The sequence below is a fragment of the Panthera tigris genome, chromosome B4 (assembly GCF_018350195.1).
Source record: "Panthera tigris isolate Pti1 chromosome B4, P.tigris_Pti1_mat1.1, whole genome shotgun sequence".
Taxonomy (NCBI): domain Eukaryota; kingdom Metazoa; phylum Chordata; class Mammalia; order Carnivora; family Felidae; genus Panthera; species Panthera tigris.
The window spans coordinates 42764632-42786555 of record NC_056666.1 but is presented as its reverse complement, the minus strand read 5'-3'; the positions used below and the strand labels follow the sequence as shown (position 1 = coordinate 42786555).

General features: G+C 47.6%; 1 protein-coding gene across 1 annotated transcript; it reads right to left on the bottom strand.

The window, feature by feature from the left end:
• Positions 1 to 71: 71 nt before the first annotated feature.
• On the bottom strand, positions 72 to 20891 carry PHC1 (polyhomeotic homolog 1). The gene is given in 14 exon segments (XM_042991736.1): positions 72 to 1206; positions 2328 to 2559; positions 3009 to 3159; positions 3393 to 3501; positions 4847 to 4961; positions 5521 to 5750; positions 6004 to 6151; positions 7183 to 7985; positions 9826 to 10321; positions 16871 to 17026; positions 17629 to 17778; positions 18314 to 18391; positions 19185 to 19295; positions 20734 to 20891. Coding segments are annotated over 14 exon segments (3048 nt in total). The 5' UTR covers positions 20848 to 20891; the 3' UTR covers positions 72 to 1051.
• Positions 20892 to 21924: the final 1033 nt, after the last annotated feature.

The following is a 21924-nucleotide window of genomic DNA, read 5'->3' as shown; positions in this document are numbered from 1 at the left end:
TTATTTGTTTGCATCCCTCCCCCACACCTGGTGTTTTAAAAATGCAAAAAAAAAAAAAAAAAAACCAGGAAACTACATTCTTTTGTACAAAAACACTTAAAAGATTAAAAAAACAAACAAACAACTTGCCCTAGTCTTTTGTATGAAAGAAGAGGGTAGAGACACTGGAATGGAGTAAGAGACAACTGAGACCAATTTTTATCCTTTTACTGAGGAGGAAAAAAATATTTAATATTTTTGTTGTATAAGGAATAGCGCCTAAGGCAGGTACTTACACTCCTGACCTCAGCCCCACACACTCCTGTTTGAATAAAGCTATAGGACAGAGCAGAGTTGGAACTGGAAAGAAAGGGAGGGTAGAAGACACACAGACTGAAGGGAGCACGGGGATGCGGAAAGAATGACAGCCACACGCGTGCCCAACACTTTTTAGCCCCTGCAGCGGATCAGAATGACGCCGACCGAGTCTCTGCGGGTGCTGGTGACCCTGCCAGGAACGCAGGAGAAAACGTTCAGTACTGAGGGAGCGACGACAAAGACCCCAGGCCACGGCCAGGCGGTCCAGAGGGAAGAGAGGGGCCGCCAGATTTTGCCGCTCCGCTCGTGTCACGCCAGCTAGAAAAACCCCACCTCGCTCTCCCCGCTGCAGAGGCACACCCGCGTTCCACCCACTTCCTTACGGTTCCACACGGTCTATTCCTCCTCCCGGAGAGCTGAGGCCCTGGCTACGTACTCCACTCCAGGATAAGGCGGAGCAGTCCTACTTCTCTAGACTGCCTCTTTTTATAAAGATTGGATCGGGGGAAGTGAAAAAAGCGAGAACCGTAACTTTTAAAAATGAAGGTAGAACCCAGAGAAAATGTCACAGCTGCCGCCATGTAGCACCAGCAACCAATTCTTGCACTTTTCTTCCCTGTCTCGGTAATCCCCTCTCCAGAAGATTTACGTAATTGGAACAGCTCTTTCTTCCCTGTAAAGTCTGCTGCTACCAGGTTATAACCTGGACAGTGGAGAGTGTCTGCCTTCGGCTCGTGTGTGCGAGAGGGCCACCTTAGGTCTCCTTGAGGACATTTATCTTGGCGCAGATCTTGAGGGCAGGGCCCAACTTGATGTTCATGGCACTCATAAGATGTTCCTCTTTAAGTAATAAAAGGGCCTGTCCATCAATCTCCTGGGAACGGAACTCCTCTGCAATCTCTTGGCAGCCTAGAAGGAAATGGGGGGAATGCACATGAGAAACCACATGGGGGCACCCGAGGATACGAGGGAGAAACTAAAGATGAAAACGGGCGCCTGGGTGGCTCAGTCGGTTAAGCATCCGACTTGGGCTCAGGTCATGATCTCACGGTCCGTGGGTTCAAGCCCTGCTTCAGGTCCTGTGTCTCCCTCTCCCTCTGCCCCTCCCCTGCCCATGCTCTGTCTCTCTCCAAAATAAATAAACATTAAAAATTTTTTAAGTAAAAATTAAAAAAATAAATATGAAAACAAAAAGCCTCGGGGCCCCTGGCTGGCTGTCGGTTGAGCATCAGACTCGCGATTTCAGCTCAGGTCATGATCTCGCAGTTCGTGAGTTCAAGCCCCCCGTCTGACTCTGCATACACAGCATGGAAACCGCTTAGGATCCTCTCTCTCCCTCGCTGCCTGTCCACCACTTGCACGCTCTTTCTCTCCCAAAAATGAACATTTAAAAAAGCCCAGATAAAAGAAGAATGACAAAGTTGTCCAATCATAGAAATAACTTCATTCAAATAGCTTGAGCAAGGAGGAAAAGGAAGGAGCAAGATCGACCTGTTTTCTTTCATAATAGCAAAAAACAAAGTTCGGAGCCTTTGTGGCAGTTTTGCTTAAGGACCCATAATTCACACAAATGGCAAAACGGGTACAGTGATTTTGTTTTCTGGAGAAAACCATCCTTTTTCCAGAGTAGCTTATAAACAATCCTGCCTTGAAGAGTGTGGAGTTAACAATGGCCCCTTATTTCCTAGTCCCTTTAGTGGGAAAAAGTCTTCTATCCGTGACAGGTATCACAGTCACACACAAAAAATATACTTTATCCAAAAATTATCGGTAAGAAACATGAAGGTGAAAATCAAACACTGCAAGACTGCTGACACAGTTGAGGACAATCAACCCAGAAGGAAATTAAGAAACCAGGCTGTGGACAAGTAACTTGGGCAACGATCAAGAGTAGAGCCTTCATCATACCGTACTTCAGTCCCTACTGCTTAAGAGTCAGTCACGTTCCCTGTCACGAAGGCCCACACTGGGTGACCTAAGGAAACTAAACCTATATGGGATCCGGGTTCTGCCAGATAGATCCTCAGTACCTTGTAGAGAAGCGATGAACTCATACACCTCTTCTACGCTCCAACGGCTCGGATTGCTGGACAGGAACACAGGGTTGATGCCATGTAATTCTGGCGTCGGTGGTACCGTATTGGGGGTCCCCAGGTCACGTTCTCCATGCCCAGTTCTCACAGATAAAGGCCCAGGAGATGTCGGAGAGAGTGCTTCATCGTAACTGGAATTATCTGAACCCCTGCTAGAGTCCTCTTGACCCTAAGGAGAGAATCCCAAAGCAGTGAGATCATGAATACGGGGCGTGAGGTGTCCCCCTGCCCCATTTGGGGTTTGAGCCAATAATTGGGCAGAGAGGAAAACCTAGCATCACCGCGAGTGAAAAAACAGCACTTGGTTTGCAAATGCCCAGTCACTAGCCCACTCTCAAGTCGCTTTCAAGTATATGCTATAACTTCCTCGATTCTCCCTTCTTCCAACAATTTGGGTTTTCCCAAATGTAATGTCGAGATTAATGGATACGTGAACCAGTCATCAGGTGAAAGGAGACCAGAGGTCAGGATCTCTTGGAATTTCAAGTGATGCAATCAATGCAAAAATGAGTTCTGGTCTCCTGCTGTCTTTCACCTGGGCAAAGGAATCGCCCGGTAGGGGAGGACCAAGGAAAAAGGACCACTTGAAAGGGAGCCGGCTCTGCACCGGCAGCTCACCCGGTGGCGCTTGCCCTGGATCTTGGCGCGGGCGATGTCAGAGGAGCTACGGCGGGGTCCACGCCGACGAACACGAGCATAGTTGGCTTCTTGGAACTCTTTCATTTTTTTCCTCTTCAGCCGGAACTGGTGACTACAGCTCACGTTATACCTACAGGTCAGGGCACGCGCCGGACGTCAAAGGTGCTACAAAGACTACCCTGCTACCTTTCGCTAAACGTGAATCGGTGTCTTAAGAACCGACTCGGGGACGAACGGGCCAGCAGACAGGCAAGGAGACTCATTGAACGATCAGCTGTGAGATGATCCCAGGGAAGGAAGGGGGGGGCGCCCTGTTAGACGGAGGAACGGGTGCAGAAGGTGAGGAAGGGGTGCCCGTGGTACCTCTTAGCGCAAGTCATGGAGCAGAACCTCTTGGAGCCGCGAAACTGCTCTGCGGGAGCATACTTCCCACAGTACTCACACTTCAGGAGATTCGCCTTCTTATCCAGCTCTGGAAAACAAGGCCTCGCTGGAGAGCGGTCACCGGTTCCGCTGCCGCTCAGACCGTCGTGCGGCCCACAGTTGACTAATCACTCTCAGGGTTTGCCCCCACGGAGCTACACGACCTAAGTCAGAATCCCTACAACCTGAAGTTCAGAATCCAAAACCATAAAGGTATGTCCCTCAGGAACGTCCCTGGGCTTCGGACTTAAGGCAGACTGTTTCCGTTTTCGATGACTAGCTTTGGCCTTTTTTTCCTTGTAATGTTTTTTTTAACGTTTCTTTATTTATTTTGAGAAAGAGAGTGCGCTTAAGAGTGGGGGAGAAGCAGAGAGAGAGGAGAGAGAGAATCCCACGCGAGCTCCATGCCACCGGCGCAGAGCCCGATTCGGGGCTCGAACTCAGGAACCGTGTGATCAAGACCTGAGCCTAAACCAAGAGTCGGACGCTTAACCAACTGAGCCACCCAGGTGCCCCGAAGACAAACTTTATCCTAATTCATACTCTCAGATTTCAGATAAGACTGCATTAGCGAGCAGGACAGAGGAACTAATTACTAACTACAAAGATACAAGATCCCTCTCCCAACAACAGTTTACAAAAGCCGTGGGGGAAATGTAAACAGAGTCCTTAATGTACTTAATGTATAAAATCTAGACCAAGGAGAACTAGAGGTGCCTGTGGGTGACTCAGTCGGTTAAGCATCCAACTTCAGCTCAGGTCACGACCTCACGGTTCCGGAGTTCGAGCCCAACATCGGGCTCCCTGCTATCAGTGCAGAGCCTGCTTCAGATCCTCTCTCTCCCTCTCTCTCGCTCTCTCTGCCCTTCCCCCACTCCACGCTCACGCTCTCTATGTCTCTCAAAAGTAAACATAAAAATTTTTTTTACAAAAAGTATCCTATTTTATTTTTTTTAATGTTTTTATTATTTATTTCTGAGAGAGAGAGAGAGAGAGAGAGAGAGAGAGAACAAGCCGGGATGGGGCAGAGAGAGAGGGAAACACGGAATCTGAAGCAGCTCCAGGCTCTGAGCTGTCGGCACAGAGCCCCACACGGGGCTTGAGCTCACAAACCATGAGCTCATGACCTGAGCCAAAGTCGGAGAAGTCTCCTCTTTGAGATCTTTTGAAAAATATATCCTTACAGTAAATAATTCAAGAGGTTAGCTGGAAAAAACTACCCTAATCCTCTGGAACTCCTCTTGTATGATTCTACACATTCTGGTATTTAATATAGTTGCTGTGTGTGAATGGACTTCACATAATTCCCACCTTAAATAATTACTATTTTACACTGAGTCAAACACAACTCCGTGAGCCTCCTTCCCCAGATGGGTCTCTAAATTAATACTCACCAGCCGATGGGCTGTCCCCTCCCAAGGGGCCACCTGACTGATTCTCATTCAGCCCCGTCGGGAGGCCGGTCTGCAGCGGCTTCTCAGACTCTTTCAGTAACTGAGAACAACCCACCTGTGCCAGACAAAGTTTACAGGGAAGTCAGCCCGACTCCCTTCTGCTTCTCGATAGCTTTCCCCAGCGTTTCTCAGCCGTCTCTGCCTGGTTTTCTGAGTTAACCCAACCCTGGTGCAAGGAAACCTGTTCAAGAGGACAATCAGGAGTGCCTAACTGGCTCTTCTCCCATAAGCCCCTGGGAGACAGGTTTCTACCTCGGCTGTCCTCTGCCTTCCAAAGTCGCAGAACACCGGCATCCTGGTCCTGGTTCTGCAAGGGCTGGCAACCTAGAAAAAGTCCCTTAACTTCTCCACCACACGTCTCTTCGTTCTCATACAACCCAGTTTGTGGAGCTAAACATGAACAGCTTTTTCCTTTTCTTCTCCTCTCCCAACATTGTCATTTTTTCTGGTCTACACATAATCTTCCCACTTCCCTTCCTTCTTTTCCTTCACAACTCACTATGCGCACAACACAACTGGACCATTCTCTAGTAATTAAACAGTTCTGAGACCGTTGAATTTAGCGGACTTTGGAAAGACAGTAATCAGACCACGTCTCCACTTGAAAGTCCCACCTTATGGCCCTGCCCTCACCGGAAAGGCTCTGCTCCTTCCTGGATAACGAAGCCTTCAATGATGTGGGTGAGAATCTGGGGCTTCACGATGGCCTGTGGGGGTTTTGAGTCACCCATCTGTCTGGACACCATGGCTAGTGTAGGAGGGGGTGCTGACGGGGCAGGAGCCAAGGCCACCAGTTCACTGCTTGGAGTATTAGCATTCACACCGGTCACTGGTTCAGCTTTCTCTGGAAAACAAACACAGACAGACTAAGGAGCAGACCGGGATGACATAACTGGCCCATCTGTTCGCCAAGCCAGTGTGATCTTCCACAATGATACACATTCACCTCTGAGCATTCACCCTGGTGTCCCTGTTTTTGGATCCACTCATTCATCCAAGTTCAGGCCCGTATTCCCGTATTCTCCTGAACCAGATTTATCTTTCGGCCCACTCCGAACATTTCTCTAATCTCTGCACTGCACAAGTCAGCTACTCACCTCCAAGACTGCTCTTCTCCTCCAGGGCCTTTGGGCTCTCTGCTGCTGGAGATGCCTTGGCAGGAAGCATTGAACCCAATGTGGAGACATCGTCTCTCTCCTCCTCAGATTCTGCCTTCCGTTTGACAGCCAACGTCTGGGGTTTGCTCTATCAAGTGAAGAACAGGAAAGAAATCAAGATATATGAGTGAAGGAGCATAAAGAACCTCCATTACTCCCATAATACCGGCGAAAATTTTCTCATTTCCAGATTCCCCAATTGGTATACTCCCCACGGTACACTAAGATTCCTGGTCATTCCCAAGAAGTGTATCTTCTACATCAGGACAAAAGAAAACGTCACATTTAGCCCTGACCTAGACCTCAGAACCCTGGATCCATTCTGGCCCGAGAACTACTGTTTTTCCAAAGATCCATTTAAGTGATCAAGGCTATCTTGATCTAACTTAGTAGAGATCCAAAAACCCAGAATGAATTCGGTAGCAAACTCAGGAGTATGAAGTACAGACTATTACATACATTAATGTCTCTCTCTTACAAAAGGAACGAATAAATACCAGTACCTTAACCTTCTATTAATGTCTCCCTTACAAAAGAAGCAAATACCAGTATCCTTTTCAGTTTTAGGGTTTGTAACAAATAAGGGTCACCGATGAAACAAGATGATGATTAACAGAGCAACTGATGCAGTAACTTATTCACACACGTGCACTCACTCACTCACACGTATGAATTATGGATTTGTTATGGACTGAATGTTTGTGGTCTCCTCCTTCCCAATTCATAAGTCCTAACCCCAGTGTGGCTGTATTGGGAGATGGAGCTTCCAATGAAGAAGTTAAGGTTAAATGATAAATATCAGTATCTTAACTTTTCCAACTTTTTTTTTTTTTTTTAAGAGAGAGAGAGAGAGGGAGTGCGAGTGGGGTCGGGGGGCAGAGTGAGGGAGGGAGAGGGTCCCAAGCAGGCTCCATGCTCAGTGCAGAGCCCGTCACGGGGCTCGATCCCACAACCCGAGGATTGTGACCCGAGCCGAAACAAGAGTCGGATGCTCAACCCACTGAGCCACCCAGGCTCCCTTCTTCTCTTCATTCCCCTCCTAAGTTAAGCTCTGTTTCCACTGAGCCCCAGGCCCACTGGAAGGTGACCGTGCCCTCAAAACCATCAGATGGCACTCACCGGCAGGTGCACGGACTGCATGTAGAAGGCGGCAGGTACCTGGGCTACGACAGGTGAGGAGGTGGTAGCCCCACCCTTTACCACGTGTGCCGTCCCCTGCACAGGAGCAAGGGTCATCCCGGAGGCCAAGGCCGGAGGGCACTCTTGCGGCGCGCCAGGAGCCTGCGACGAAGGTGGCGAGGAGGCCAAGTGGGCCTGACCAGGCTGCGCTGTGCTGGGCATCCCCCGGGAAGTAGGTACGGCGGCCGCCAGCTGTGCCAACCCCAGAGCCTGCGCCTGGGCTGTCCCCGGCTGCCGGGTGCCCACGACTTGCACGGGGATATGGGGTGGTGGTTGCTGGGTGGCTGCCATCTTCGCAGCCCCTAACTGAGGAGGCTTGATAGGTGCTCCCGGCGGCTTGGACTGGATGGGGATGGGCGGCTTGGGGGTCGGGTCGGGCGGGAGGGACAAGGGTGAAGACTGAAGCATGGGCTGAACCACCAGGGTCTGGGCTTGCTGCTGGGACTGGGAAGGCGGGACCTGCTGAGTAGGCGGGACCGGCGGTGGCTGAGGGGCAGTGAGAGTCGTGGCCGGCGGCGGGGGTGGCGGCGGCGGCGGGGGCGGCGGCGGCTGCTGCTGCTGTTGCTGCTGCTGCTGGGCCAACTGGAGGTGCGTGGCGGTGTGAAGGAGCTGGGACTGGCGGTGCTGGAACTGCTGCTGGTGGTGGATGGCGATCTGCTGCTGGATCACCACCTGTTTCTGCTGGAGGTGGATCTGCTGCTGCTGCTGGATCAGGGAGTGGGGCTGGATCTGCGTGTAGGTGGCTGCAGGAACCGCCCGAACGGGACGGAGAGGAGGAGCAGAAAATCACCCTCGTTACCAACGAAGAGTAAAACCACCCTTCCAAAGCGCGCTTGCTCTTGGTATCGCGCGGCGACTGCAAATCTAACCTGCGGCGGGCCCGAGACAGCGCTTCGGTCACGCTCTTTCGTCTGAGGCAGACATTACCACCTCTGTCTAGGATGAAGGACCTCAAGGAAGGAACTCGAGAGCCCTCGGTAAGTTCTTGTATCCATCTAACTTTTATTCCCTTTGCTATGCTAAATCCTGCTAGTGGGACCCAGCAAAGGAGAATGGCTGGCCCATCTTCTGTGCAACTGGACTGGACTCCTCAAGGGTTGAGTCCCCGCTTTCTTCACTTTTTTTACATCCCTAGAGCCCAGCCCAGTGCCCGGCACATGAGAAAGACGTAATAGTCGCTGAAAGAACGGAGGTCCTCAGAGGTAAAGATTACCAACATTTTCCGGTGAATGCCTCGGTTTTCCAGACTCATCAGTTTAGGTCACCACCTGTGGGGGTCTTTAAGAGTCGCAGCTATAATCTCTGACTTTACCCAGTTTCCTCCCCTGCAAGTGGAGCTGACAATCCCACCCCCCCACCCCCATATTCTCCCAGATTGTCCAGAGAGCGTATGTGAGACAAAAGCCCTTTAGAAATAGAAGCGCTATGGTACGTAAATACCTAGATATTAGTAATACAGCCGATAATTAACTCCTGACTTTTTGTAAGTAAATCATCCCAACACAGCAACAACCAAAGTGCTAGAAACAAAGCAGGCAAACATAAACCTTACCAAGTAAGGTGCACACATCTAACTCTATCTAACCACAGTCTAAAAGCAAGTACAGGGGCACCCGGGTGGCTCAGTTAAGCGTCCGACCCTTGATACCGGCTCAGATCGTGATCTCACTGTCATGAGATCGAACCCCACGTCGGGCAGAGCCTGCTTGGGAGTCTCTCTCCGCCCCTCCCCCACTCACATGCCCCTGCGGGCGCACTATCTCAAATATCTTTTAAAAAGTGAAAAAAAAAAAAACTTAAAAAATAAAAGAAGTATAAACCATTTGGGGTTAATATTATTTATTCTTTTTTTACCCTTATCATTGATACAGATGATCACAAGGTGACTATATTAAACTGTGCTCTGCTTGCTAGTCCGAAGTGCTCCGCTCTACCCTGGCTGGTCCAACTAATCATCATTAAACAGTGCGAGGAGAAGTCATCCCTTAAGCTAAATCCTAAGCTCCACGAGGACAAGGCCTCTGTTTTTCAAAGATGCATCCCTGAAGCACCTGGGTGGGTCAGTCGGTTAAGCGTCCAACTCTTGATTTCGGTTTCAGGTCGTGATCTCACGGTTCGTAAATGAGCCCTAAGTCGGGCTCTGCACTGCCAGCGCGGAGCCTGCTTGGGATCCTCTTTCTCCCCCTCTCTCTGCCCCTCCCCTGCTAGCGCTCTTGCTCTCTCTCTCAAAATAAATAAACTTAAAAAAAAAAAAGACACATCCCTAACACCTCCTACAACACAGGAGGCAATTCAGTAAGAACGGGGGAAATGAATGGGTAGGGTGGGTAAACTCAGGGCCTAAGAAGGGAAGGAAGCAATTGTTTGTAAACTGATTGCTGCCTGGTGGAAAACAGGGCGCGATCTAGCTCTATTACCAGTCCCCCTCTCTCCCTGGACGAATATGATCGAGACTGATGCGATTTTCTTTCCTTCCACTACTCCAGGACCAAGAGAAGCAGGAAAAAAGGCAAAGAAACGTACTCTGAAGATTTCAAACAAGTTCTGAGAGAATGATGCCGTTACGAGAGGGGACAAGCTTACCTGAGCTAATGAGGGTCTGGCTGGGAGCAGGTGTAGCTGTCCGTGTCAGGTTCATGCCCACGTTCTGCTGACCAGCCCCATCTGCTTCTGCCTTCTTGGCCGCTGCACTTTCTGCTTCCGTCTGGCTTCCCTGACTCACAGTCACTGTCTGGGCTGCAGGCAAGGGCTGCACCACTCCTGTGCCCTTCCTGGGACAGCTCCCACCACCACCCATTCCTGAGGAAGGCAACTGACCCAAGCCCCCAGGTGCCTGGCCACCTCCACCTGGACCCATGGACCCTGGGATGCTACTTCCGCTGCCTCCACCAGCTTGACTGAGGTTCAGGGACTGGCCTGAAGCCCCAGAGGATGCCTGAGCCACAGCTAGGGCCTGGCTAGAGGCCTGGGAGAGGCTAGACACAGGGGAGGCTCCAGGAGGAACGGCCTTCTGAGTAGAGCCTTGCATTTGGGGTCCTTGGGCTGAGGCCTGTTGGTTCCTCACTGCCAAATTCTGCACCTGAAAGATAAGAAGAAAGAGATATACTGAAAAGGGAGGGACAGGAGGGACTAAGGTCAAGATTTCTATGATGATTCAGTAGCAGTGAGGATAGCCACCGATATTCCCCAACCCCCTCAAAACTCGTACCCCCCACCTTGTCAATTACATACACGAAAGTCCTTCCAGTCACTCAGGGAGGGACTCAAATCACATTTGATTTTCGGTTTCCTTCATCCACTATCAAACCCATCAGCAAGTTCACTCATTTATTCCTTCAAAATGTCTCAGATTTTCCCTTTGCTCTCCATTCATTCCTTCAACATCTACCAAATACCTACTATGCTTCAGGTACTACGTTGGATACTGGAAACGCAGGGACGAAAGACACACGATCCCTCCTCTTAATGAGTACTTTCCACCAGAAAAGACCAGAAAATCACCAATAGCCATAGGATACTATGCAGAGATATGCACAAACTGCCATGGGAACACAGAGAAGGAAGACTGAGTCAGACCAGGGAAATCAGGGAAGACTTCCTAAAAGTCTTTTGTTTGACCTGAGACTCGACAGGTAAGAGTGAAGGCGGAGGTTTGAAGATATAGGTAACAACATTTGGAAAACCATCAAGCCAAGAAAGAGCACAGCATTTCTGGAAATTATAAATATTTCGTTATGTGCGGGGGGAGTTAGAAGGAGTGACAAGAAATGAAGCTAGGAAGGTAGGCTCAGGCTGGCAAGGTAGAAAGGTACCAGATTATGAAGGGCTTGGTATATTAAAATTAGGAGAGTCTGAACTTCGGTTCGCAAAGTTGATCTGTCTCCTCCACTGTTCCATTTCTAGCACCTAGCACAGTGCCTGACATAGTAAGTACTCCAAAATATGAAGAGAGGAATGATGAGCACCTAACAGATTACAGGAAGCCACTGAAGAATATTAAGCAGAATACACAGACACAAATCTACAGTTGAAACCATTCTTTTAAATGGTGCCGACATAAGGCACCTGGGTGGCTCATTCAGTTGAGCGTCCGACTTCGGCTCAGGTCACAATCTCGCGGTTCATGGGGTAGAGCCCCGCGTCGGGCTCTGGGCGGACAGCTCAGAGCCTGGAGCCTGCTTCGGATTCTGCGTCTCCCTCTCTCTCTGCCCCTCCCCCACTTGTGTTCTGTCTCTCTGTCTCTCAAAAATGAATAAACGTAAAAACAAAATTTAAAAATAAAAAAATAAAATAAATGGTGCTGATAGAAGTGTAAGTCAGCACAAACACTTTGGAAAACAGTTTGGCATCATATCCTGTAGTTGAACATTCTTCAACTCCTGAAACCAGTATTACACTATATGTTAAAACTAACCAGAATTTAAGTAAAAATTGGGAAGAAAATAAATAAATAAAAAATAAAGTTGAACATTCACACAGCCCCTAATCCAGGAATTCCGCAGGAGAAACGCTTGCTGATGTCTAAGAATGTTCACAGCAGCACTCTTCGCAGGTAACAAAAGCCTGGACACAACCCAAGTGACCGTTATCAGAAGAGAAGATGAATGAACTGTCGTATATGCACACAATGGAATACTACATAGAAATCAATATTAATAAAACACAACAGCATGCAACAGTATGGACGGATCTGGACAAGTATTCCCCCAAAATTATATACAACCCAAAGACTTTCTAAATTTAATTACAAAGTAAATATATATATATGATATATATATATATATATATCTCAAATATATATGTATATTATCTGATATATATATAAATATAAAAATATATATATTATATATATAAAAATATATATATTATATATATATATATATATCAGATATGGTATCTGGAATTTGCTTCTAAATAATCCACAGGTGGAGGGAAGGGGCCTGGCTAGAATGGCCATGTGTTGACAAATGTTGCAGCTGGTTGGTAGGTACATAGGGCTCCATGTTTTTTACTATTTTTCCCGAAGTGTGAAATTTTCCATAATAACAAGTACTTCTGAGAAATGGAAGCACAATAAAACTATTAAGAAAAGGGACACAGGGAAGGATGGACCTAGGAATCAGAACGATTGTGACCATGGGTAGGGGCAGGCAGTGGGTGGAACTGGGGATTGCTTATTACATCATGAAAACATACTGAGAAAATACATAAAAGTGGACCATGAATGGACCATTGCTGACAGTATATCATGAACCAAGGATTGTGATTTATCAAATCTGATACACCAGAAGGACAATTTAAAATAACGTTAGTAACAACACACATTTTCTTATTTAAAAAATTTATTCTGGGGTGGCTCAGTAGGTTAAACGACTGACTCTTGATCTCAGCTCAGGTCATGATCTCACAGTTCATGAGTTCAAGCCCCGCACTGGGCTCTGTGCTGATGGCACGGAGCCTGCTTGGGATTCTGTCTCTCCTTCTATCTGCCCCTCACCTGTTTGTGCAAAATAAATAAATCTCAAAATAAATAAACTTAAAAAAAAAAAAAAAACTCATTCTGGGGGCACCTGGGTGGTTCAGTCGGTTAAGCATCCTACTCTTTGATTTCAGCTCAGGTCATGATCTCAGCGCCATGAGATAGAGTCCCGCGTCAAGCTCCATGCTGTGCAAGGAGCCTGCTTAAGATCCTCTCTCCCTCTGCCCCTCCCCCACGCACATGCATGCGCTCTCTCTCTCAAAAAAAAACCTTATTCTGATAGTAATACGGAAGATGCTTAGAGGTAGATAAGGCTGAAGTCAAGAGACCAATTAGAAAATTAGTACAGTAATTCAGGTAAAAAATAATAAGAACCTGAGTTCAGGCAAGCAGTAAAGAAGTGATAGATTTTAAGAGATTTAGAAGAATCATCAGGATTGGGCGCTGGGGCACTTAATATGATCTGGCAATTCTACAGTTTTTTTCTAACCAGCTTTCCATAACGGTTGCTTAAAACCGTCCTAGTCTGGGGCGCCTGGGTGGCGCAGTTGGTTAAGCGGCTGACTTCAGCTCAGGTCATGATCTCGCGGTCCGGGAGTTCGAGCCCCACGTCAGGCTCTGTGCTGACAGCTCAGAGCCTGGAGCCTGCTTCGGATTCTGTGTCTCCCTCTCTCTCTCTGCTCCTCCCCTGCTTGTGCTCTGTCTCTCTCTGTCTCTCAAAAATAAATAAATGTTGGGAAAAAAAATCAAAAATAAATAAATAAATAATAAATAAATAAAACTGTCCTAGTCTCCCTATACACCTCAGAACCACTTGCTCGTCCCCCTCTTCCTCATCACCCCTGCAGAGACAATAAAACCATTACGAGCACCCTCCATGAGCTCCATCACCAAACCTATACGTCCCCCTCATAAACACCCACCACTTCCTTTTTCCCTGCTCTCCCTTCCTCCCTCCTATCAAATCCCACAGTCAGGGCCCCACCCCTCATCCTTCTCAAGGAGATTAGTCTATCAATTCCTTCCAGTCTCTTCAACCTTTCCACTAACGGTTGCCTCCCGTCACAACCGAACCCCACTGTCCCAACCCTGGCTTCATCTTCCTTTCCTGTTATTGCCAACCCGGTAGTAACTGTTCACATGCGCTGTGCCTGTTCTCACTATCCAGCCATCCCTCAAGTCATACTACTTTGACTTCCACCCCCCACCAACTCCACTGAAATGGTTCTCGATCCCTATTAGTGATTCTATCTTTCTTGCCCTCTCTACTGCACTTGACAGAGGACTTCTCACCACTTCTTCCAACATTGTGCTCCCGTCTTAATGACACTACACAATCCAAATTTTCTTATTTCTCTGCCACTCTCTCCTATTCCCCTTTGCCAGTCCATCACCCTCTACTCGACCGTGACCTGCTCCACTTTCTAAGGCACTGTCCTAACCCTCAGGGCTCCATCTTTGAACGCTTTTCTCTTGTCAACCCATACCTTTCCCCAACAATCCCAAATGTTCTATGCGCCTACTACTCCTGAACGTTTATCTCCAACTCACAGACCTCCCCTCCAAGCTCCAGCACCAGATATACAAAACTGCTGACCTCCTCGTGACCCAGTGACTCACAAACACATCCGAAGTCGGCATATCCAAAAGGGTGAACTTCACCCTCAATCCCCTTCTCCAACATTCTTCATCCCCTAAGTAGCCCGAGCAGCCACCTCACTGCAGTGTCAGACCTCATCTCTGGCATTCCCTCGACTCCCCCATCCACGCAATCAGTTTTCCGTTTTCAAAGACCTTCCAAGTTTTTCTCCAATATGTTCGTTTCTGTCCCTCTCCCTTGTTACTGCCCAATCCAAGCACCACCTTTCCCCCCGACTGTTCTAACGCTGTCGTTCTCCTTACATTCACACTGACACCACCTCCGTCTATTCACCAGTGAGGAGCCAACATAATCTCGAAACACACAAATGAACAAACCTCAAATCGCTCCACGTCACTTGCAAATTTCAAATCCTTCCACAGCGTCCTCTCGCCCTTCGCAGAAAGCCAAAAACCCCAAACGCTGTCCCCACCATCTTTTTTAATTCCTCCCATGTATAAAGCTCCTTCCCTCCTCTTTGGATTTAAAGGGTCTTTGGACATGAGGTGTCCCATGTCTTCACCACTCTCCTTCCAGGTAGACACCTCCCTCAAGGGTGGCTTTCTTGCTTTCCACCCCAATCCCAAGGCTAAATTAGGTCTCTTCCTGTGTTTGCGGAGCACTCCGTGCTTTTCTCATGAATCAATTATTTATTAAACCATCCAGGTGATTCTTTGTTTATAATGTCTGGTGCTTCAGTGATTTGCGATCCCTAACAGTCCAATGTTCATGATCTTCTTGGGCATACAAGGCAGGGGATATCTGATACATAGTAATGACAGCCAACAGTCTCAACACTCACGGCATCCAGGCACTGCTCGAGCACTTACACCGACAACTCATTTAAACCCTCAACACAACCTGAGGTAGGTATTTAACAACAGCTATTTTATGGAAGAAGAAACTGGCAAAAATGTATTAGGTCATTTGCCTGGGTCACACAGTAAGTCATGGACTTGCATTCTGACCCAAATATCAGATTCACGTCTTCAACCACTACTCTGTCCCCCCACATACTGACACTCAAATATCTGATGAATAAATAGACGGATAAATGAAAAAACTGGATACGAAGTCACAACCTCAGCCTCGGACCCCCCTGCTGTTACCATAGTCTAAAACAAAGGTCTTACCCTAGTGACTGACTCCCAAGAATCTCTTCCTAGGTTCCTTTTTTTTTTTAATTTTTTTTTTTTAATGTTTATTTATTTTTGAGACAGAGAAAGACAGACCATGAATGGGGGAGGGGCAGAGAGAGAGGGAGACACAGAACCCAAAGCAGGCTCCAGGCTCCACGCTGTCAGCACAGAGCCCAACGTGGGGCTCGAACTCATGGACCATAAGATCCTGACCTGAGCCGAAGTCGGACGCTTAACCGACTGAGCCACCCAGGCGCCCCTCTTCCTAGGTTCCTTAATTTCTCTTTCTTCTCCAGGTACATGTTCCTAGAAAATTCTTTCCAAAATACTGTCCTTATCCTATTAATCTGCTGTTCAACAGCCAGCCATGACCCCTGCTACCTATGAAGGTACTTTTCAGACTTCTCCCTGCCATTGACCTTTTCTGCCATCAGGTCTGTTGTCTCCACTTTATCCACTCATCCCCAACTCAGGCACATATAGGAGTTATGCCTTTACACACCCTGTTCTCTCTCAGTTTTCTTCTTGCTCTGAATCAAATCCTATCCATCCTTTAAGAATCTACTCAGGTATCCCCAGAGTCCCCGAGAAGGAATGCGGCCAACTCTTCTCTAAACTCATGTGTCCCTCCAAGTTAGTACCATCTACTTCGCACTTCTTTGTTCTCTAAGATCTTTGAAGACTTGACTTGTATTGCTTTCCAATCTTCCAAAGTCTCTAGTATATTTCTGAGCACATCAGTAGAAAGAGCTCAAGCTCACTATTTACTTGCTGACAAACTAAGAGAAAGAAAAAAGTGATTGTGAGATCCCAGTGGGTATCCCATCCATAAGAAGCAAAAGCTTCATGCTCGAAATAAATATACGTATTTTGGGGATAAGGCACGGGGAGCAAGGGTGAGGAAGACTTTACTGGGCACACAGCGAGTAGAAACACACTGCCGAAAGTGGGCAGCTACCGTAACTCATGAAGAGAAGGAATCAAACGTTCTTTCAGCAACTCAGCCAGGCTGGCTTCACATCTAGCTAACTGCAGGATTCTCTTATCTTGAAGAGAATACTGCAAAGAAAGAGAATTAAGACTTCCTGAATAAAACTGAGCCACAGAGGGCTAAAAGAATGTAAGGAAATCTACCCTGGGATGAGAACAGGCTTCCCAGATCCACAGGGCTGTTTTCAGTCAAATCTACTTCCCTTCCTAACTCGAGTAACTCATCGGCTATAAGGGATTCAAGTTCTATAGAAACTAAGAAAAGGGGAGGAGAAAAGAATCCTGAGAAGTAGTAATGGGGTAGCAGGGCAGGCCCTGGTCTGCGGTCGTTCCCTTCATCCTCCCCAGTGCCCATCCCCAGGTCAAGTGGTTGCCACTGACCTGATCTGCATCTGCATGGACTCCCGGAGACTGAGCCGATGGCACCTCCTGCTGGACTGCAGCCACCGCCCCGTTAGGCATCAGGATGAGCTGGGAGGCTAGAGGCACATTCCGGCCCAGGGTCCGGTTTACCTGCAATAGGTTTCCCAGCTGTGGCTGGCAAGGAGAGGAGGAAGAGGAAGAGCAAAGGAAAGAGAACAAGAGGGAAAGAAGAAAGACAGAAGAAACGGAAGGGAAGGACCACAAGACAAAATAAACAGAAGATACGAAACTGCTAAGCCCTGCCCCTTTCCACACCAACCCAGGAGACCCTTATTCTCCATATGCGATGAGTCATCCAGAAGGAAACCTAGAATGTACATAAAACTACAGATTGATATCAAAGAGTCAAACATCAAAGACGTTGAGACAATGAGGATTTCAGAACAAGTATTTATGTATATAGTAGGTAGACAGGCTAAGAGATAACACTTAGTTTGTGTACTTGAGCCACAGGTTTAACGACTGGACTACACGTGACGCTCCTTGAGTCAAATGTTAAGGCGAACATCTAACTTAGGATCTCGATGTAATCTGCAGGCTACCCGTGGATACTGAGCATCAATTCTACACATAAGTAAGGCCTAGGAGGCAGATCAGTGTGTCTTAACATATCGGGGTAACCGTAATTAAGTAAAATAGCTTTCACTCAAGTCTTTGTTTGCCAGGGCCACTCACAGTTATGCCCCGGAAAGATGGTGGTCGTGTTGGTGGCTTACCCGTAGATACATCTGGGCCTGAGACTGGTTGAGAGGTGGGGAGGTGGTGTTCCCCAGTAGCACAGATTGGGTCAAAGTGGTAGCACTGGGAGAGCTCACACTCTGCGATCGGCTGATGAGCTGGGCAGCCGACGTGGTGGCCAGATTGATCTGCATGGTACAGAGAGGAACCAGGCTAAGGCTTTGGGAGGGGGTCAAAGGAAACACACACCATGGACAAATTCAGAGTGACACAGTCAAGAGCAGAATATCTCATTTTCAGAACGGAGGGGGGGGGCGGGAATGAATAACACTTTCCCATCCATAACCGTCATCCCAGCTACTGTAGGGTATTACCAAAGTAAAGAAACCAGTCCCTACCCACTGGCATTAACGGCTGGGAGGGAAAAGGAACAAAAATGGAGCAGACTTCACGTCTCAGGAAAGGGTCCAGAGATCGGTCCCTTCCCTTTGTTATCTCCTCTTCTCCCCCCGGGGATTTTCTTCCTCCTCTCTTAGACCTCCTTGTTAAGGGTCCTATATAGATTCAAGTCAGTTATTTCCCTTTTACTGACATTCTCTACGTCAGAGCGATGAATACTATTAATGGCTCAATAAGCACTCCCCACTTGCTGCCCAAAGCTGTTTACCCCAGAGACAAAGACCCAGGACAGGGTGCTACTTGGTGGGAGGAGGCAGTACTCACTGAGGCCTGGGTGGTGGTAGTCTGCTGCTGTGTAGTGCTGTTTGGGGAGCTGGCCTGCCGACTGGCAGCGATCGTGGCCTGTTAGAGGGGAAAGGAAACAAGAAAGAGCAGAGACAACGAAGGAGAAGACTCGGAATCTTCTATGCGCCAGCGCAAAATGGAATCGAGACTTCGGGTAAGAACCCAGAGACTACCACAGAGCAAGGAAGAGTATATTCGCTATCCCAATAACGCTGGCATTACCACAACCGCTAGCCTAATAACTCCCACGTAACTCCCCCCGGGGGCGGGGGGGGGGGGGAGATCCGGTAATCTGTCTTCCTCCTCCTCCCACTTTCTCTTAGGTGGAAGAACCTGTGATCAGATCGTATCAAGAGTCACTCGCAGGTCTGGTCCGCGGCTGTCCCACACAAATATAATGCGAGCCACATATATAATTTTCTAGGACGCATGCTTTTCGAAAAGCGAAAAGATACAAAATAAGCTTTGATTTTACTTAAGCTGCTATCTCTCATTTCAACGTATAACCAAGAGAAACAAACCACTCAGACAGTTTACTTTATTTTTTTTCCACTCGAAGACCTTGCGATCCATAATGTTACCATTTGGACTAGTCCTGTTGTCAAGGGCTCACTAGCTACACACGGCTGGTGGCCGCCATACGGGACAGCGCAGTTCGAGAACACAGCCATTCTATCTCCCAGCTCCTACTGCAACCCCAGAGACTGAGATCCCTTCGTCCTCCTCCCGGAGGGCAGGAGGCAGAAAAGACACTGTTGCCACCCGGACTTAGTGGAGGAGGCGGTACGCCCCTACCCACCTGGAGCGCCTACCCCCTCCCTCTTGGGCCAGCCGGCTGCTGACCTCTCACCTGCTGGACGGCGGCCAGGCTATGCAGCTGGGCATTGCTGAGCTGCTGCTGGAGCATGAACTGGTGGAAATACTGAGCCGCGTTGGGCTGACGCTGCAGGGCCTGCAGAGCCTAAGAGGAAAAAGAGAGGATCAACCCAACCCACTCAGAAAAGAATCCCTTGGAACTCCTATTCTATGCAAATGACTGCGATCCTCGGAAAGGGAGGTTTAAGGAGGAGAGAAACAAAAGAAGAGGGGGAGTGTGGCGAAATCAACAACCTTCGGAGTTGCCCCTTTTTACAGGAGAACTAGGAAGTTCACACAGTCTTCAAAAAATAGAGAAACAATTAATTCTGTCATGCTCTAGTCTTGTAGGTAAAGACAAGCAAAGCAGTGTAACTCACATGGACTCTTAATTCCCAGAATGGAATGTGGAGAAGCATGCGATGTAGTAAGGAAAAGAGCGAGGGTTGGACAAGTTGAAAACAATTAATGAAAAGAAAAGAAGAGGCATCAGCCTGGCTCAGTAGGTATAGAGCATGCAACTCTCGGTCTCAGGGTTGCGAGTTCAAGCCCCAGATTGGGACGTGGAGCTTATTGAAACAAATAAATAAACAAAGGGGCACCTGGGTGGCTCAGTGGGCTGAACATCTGACTCTTGGTTTCGGCTCAGGTCACGATCTCACGGTTCGTGAGATGCAGCCCCGCGTCGGGCTCTGCACGGGCAGCGCAGAGCCTGCTTGGGATTCCCTCCCTCCCTCTCTCTCTCTCTCTCTGCCCCTCCCCAGTTCTCTCCCACCCTCTCTCTCTCAAAATAAATAAATAAACTTAAATAAATAAATAAATAGATAAATAAATAAATAAATAAATAAAACAAAAATAAGAAGAAAAACTAAAGAGAACAAAAAAAAATAAGAGACCATACGCTAGGGATACAATAACGGTGAGAGAGCCCCAAGCAGTTGAAAATGATGAAAAAGAGAGCAAACGGGGGCTTGTGAAAGATTCTATTAGTACAATTTTCCAACAGCTGGCATTATAAGGATGTTACTGGTAATGCAGTTTTAGTATTGACTTTGGGATATTACCGTATTCTTATTCTTTAATAATTAGAACTATTCTTATGATGTGCATAGTTATTCTAGCAACCAAGCTCTTTTACGTAAAATGCCCCGTTCCCAGGCAGATTTTTTTTTTAATGTGGAATTCTACTATTTATCAAAAAATAAAACTCTGAGTCTCAAACTTCCATTACTCAGGGTGATTGACAAGAAAGACCAAATATTAAAAACCTGACAGTCCACAAAGAGAAGTGGGTAGTCAGAATCTAGCTACATGAACTGAGTGATATACAAATCCATGGTTTAAAGACTGAATTTCATTCGCTGGTTGCTTGGTCAAACTGTTATAAACCCCTAAGATTCTCAGGGCTGGAAGGGGCATTAGTCGTCACCTAATCCAACTGCCCCGGTTTGCTGAAAAGGAGCTAAGAGCAATTCTCCCCCCAGCACCCGTGCCTACCCCAAGCCCAGACTCACAGATCACAGCCCCTCCGAGTTGAGCCTCACCTGCACTGCTTGCCGTTCATACAGCGACATCTGAGCTATCTGGGGCCGAGAGCTGCCCCCAGAGCTGGAGCTCCCATTGGTGGAGTTAGAGTTCTGCTCGCTCTCCGTCTCCATGATACTGGCCCAGGGTCCCCAAAGCCGGCGCTCTAACTCAAGACCTAGAGGAAAGTAGCGAAGGATTAAAATTTACACCAGATCTCACGCTATTATTTCTTGTTATTATTCAAGCTATCGAAGACTCTTCCTCTTCTTTCCAGTAGCCATGATTCCTTGGGTTTTTGAGAATTACCAAATCTACAACATACACAACCATATGTTCCCCATACCATCGTTTGAAGCTACGCGATGTCTCAAAAGAAACCTTTACATAGTCCCTTGGGACTGTCACTAACTACCAAATGGCTAGAATTCAAGACTCCTAAGGCTAAGGCTACCTTACATTCCCGCAAGCCACTTAACAGTTATCTCCTTTTTGCCTGGATCCTCAACGTCATTATCAGCATCATCTTAACAATGGTCACCAGGCACTGAGAAGCCGCCAGGTGCCTCCTCTCACTGACTAGCTCTTCATCTCCATTATTTTTCACAGAGCTTTAAGGTAAACAGGATTATCCCCATATTATCACTGCAGAAAGGAGGTTTTCTGAGGTTAAAGTTGTGCTAGGAAGTATCAGGTCTTTTACATGAACACATGCTACCTCCTCAAACAAAAAAATCTGTGCTTAAGGCAGTGTCATTGGGTTTGATATTTATTGTCCTCATTTTATGGAGGAGGGGCTTGAGATACAGATATGTTAAATGCATCATGGAAGGTCAGAAAACTGGAAGGCAGAGGGGCCCTTGGCTGGCTCACTCAGAAGACCATGCAGACTCTTGAGTCATGAGTCAAGCCATGAGTTCGGAGCTTAAGGATGGGTGCAGAGATTACTTAAATAAATAAAACTTGAAACAAACAAACAAACAAACCAGCAGGTAGAACTGGGCTACAGCCCAAATAGCTTCCTGGTTCCGGCTCAGGCTACTATTAATCACACACTGGGCATGTCACTTTCTCTGCTTATACCTCAGTTTCCCCATTTGTAGAAAAATCTTCACAGTTGAATGTACTGTATCATTTTCACAAATGGACTCCCACGTATGAAACAGATTAAATACACAGCAATGAAAATCTTCAAAAAAGTAAGATTCAAC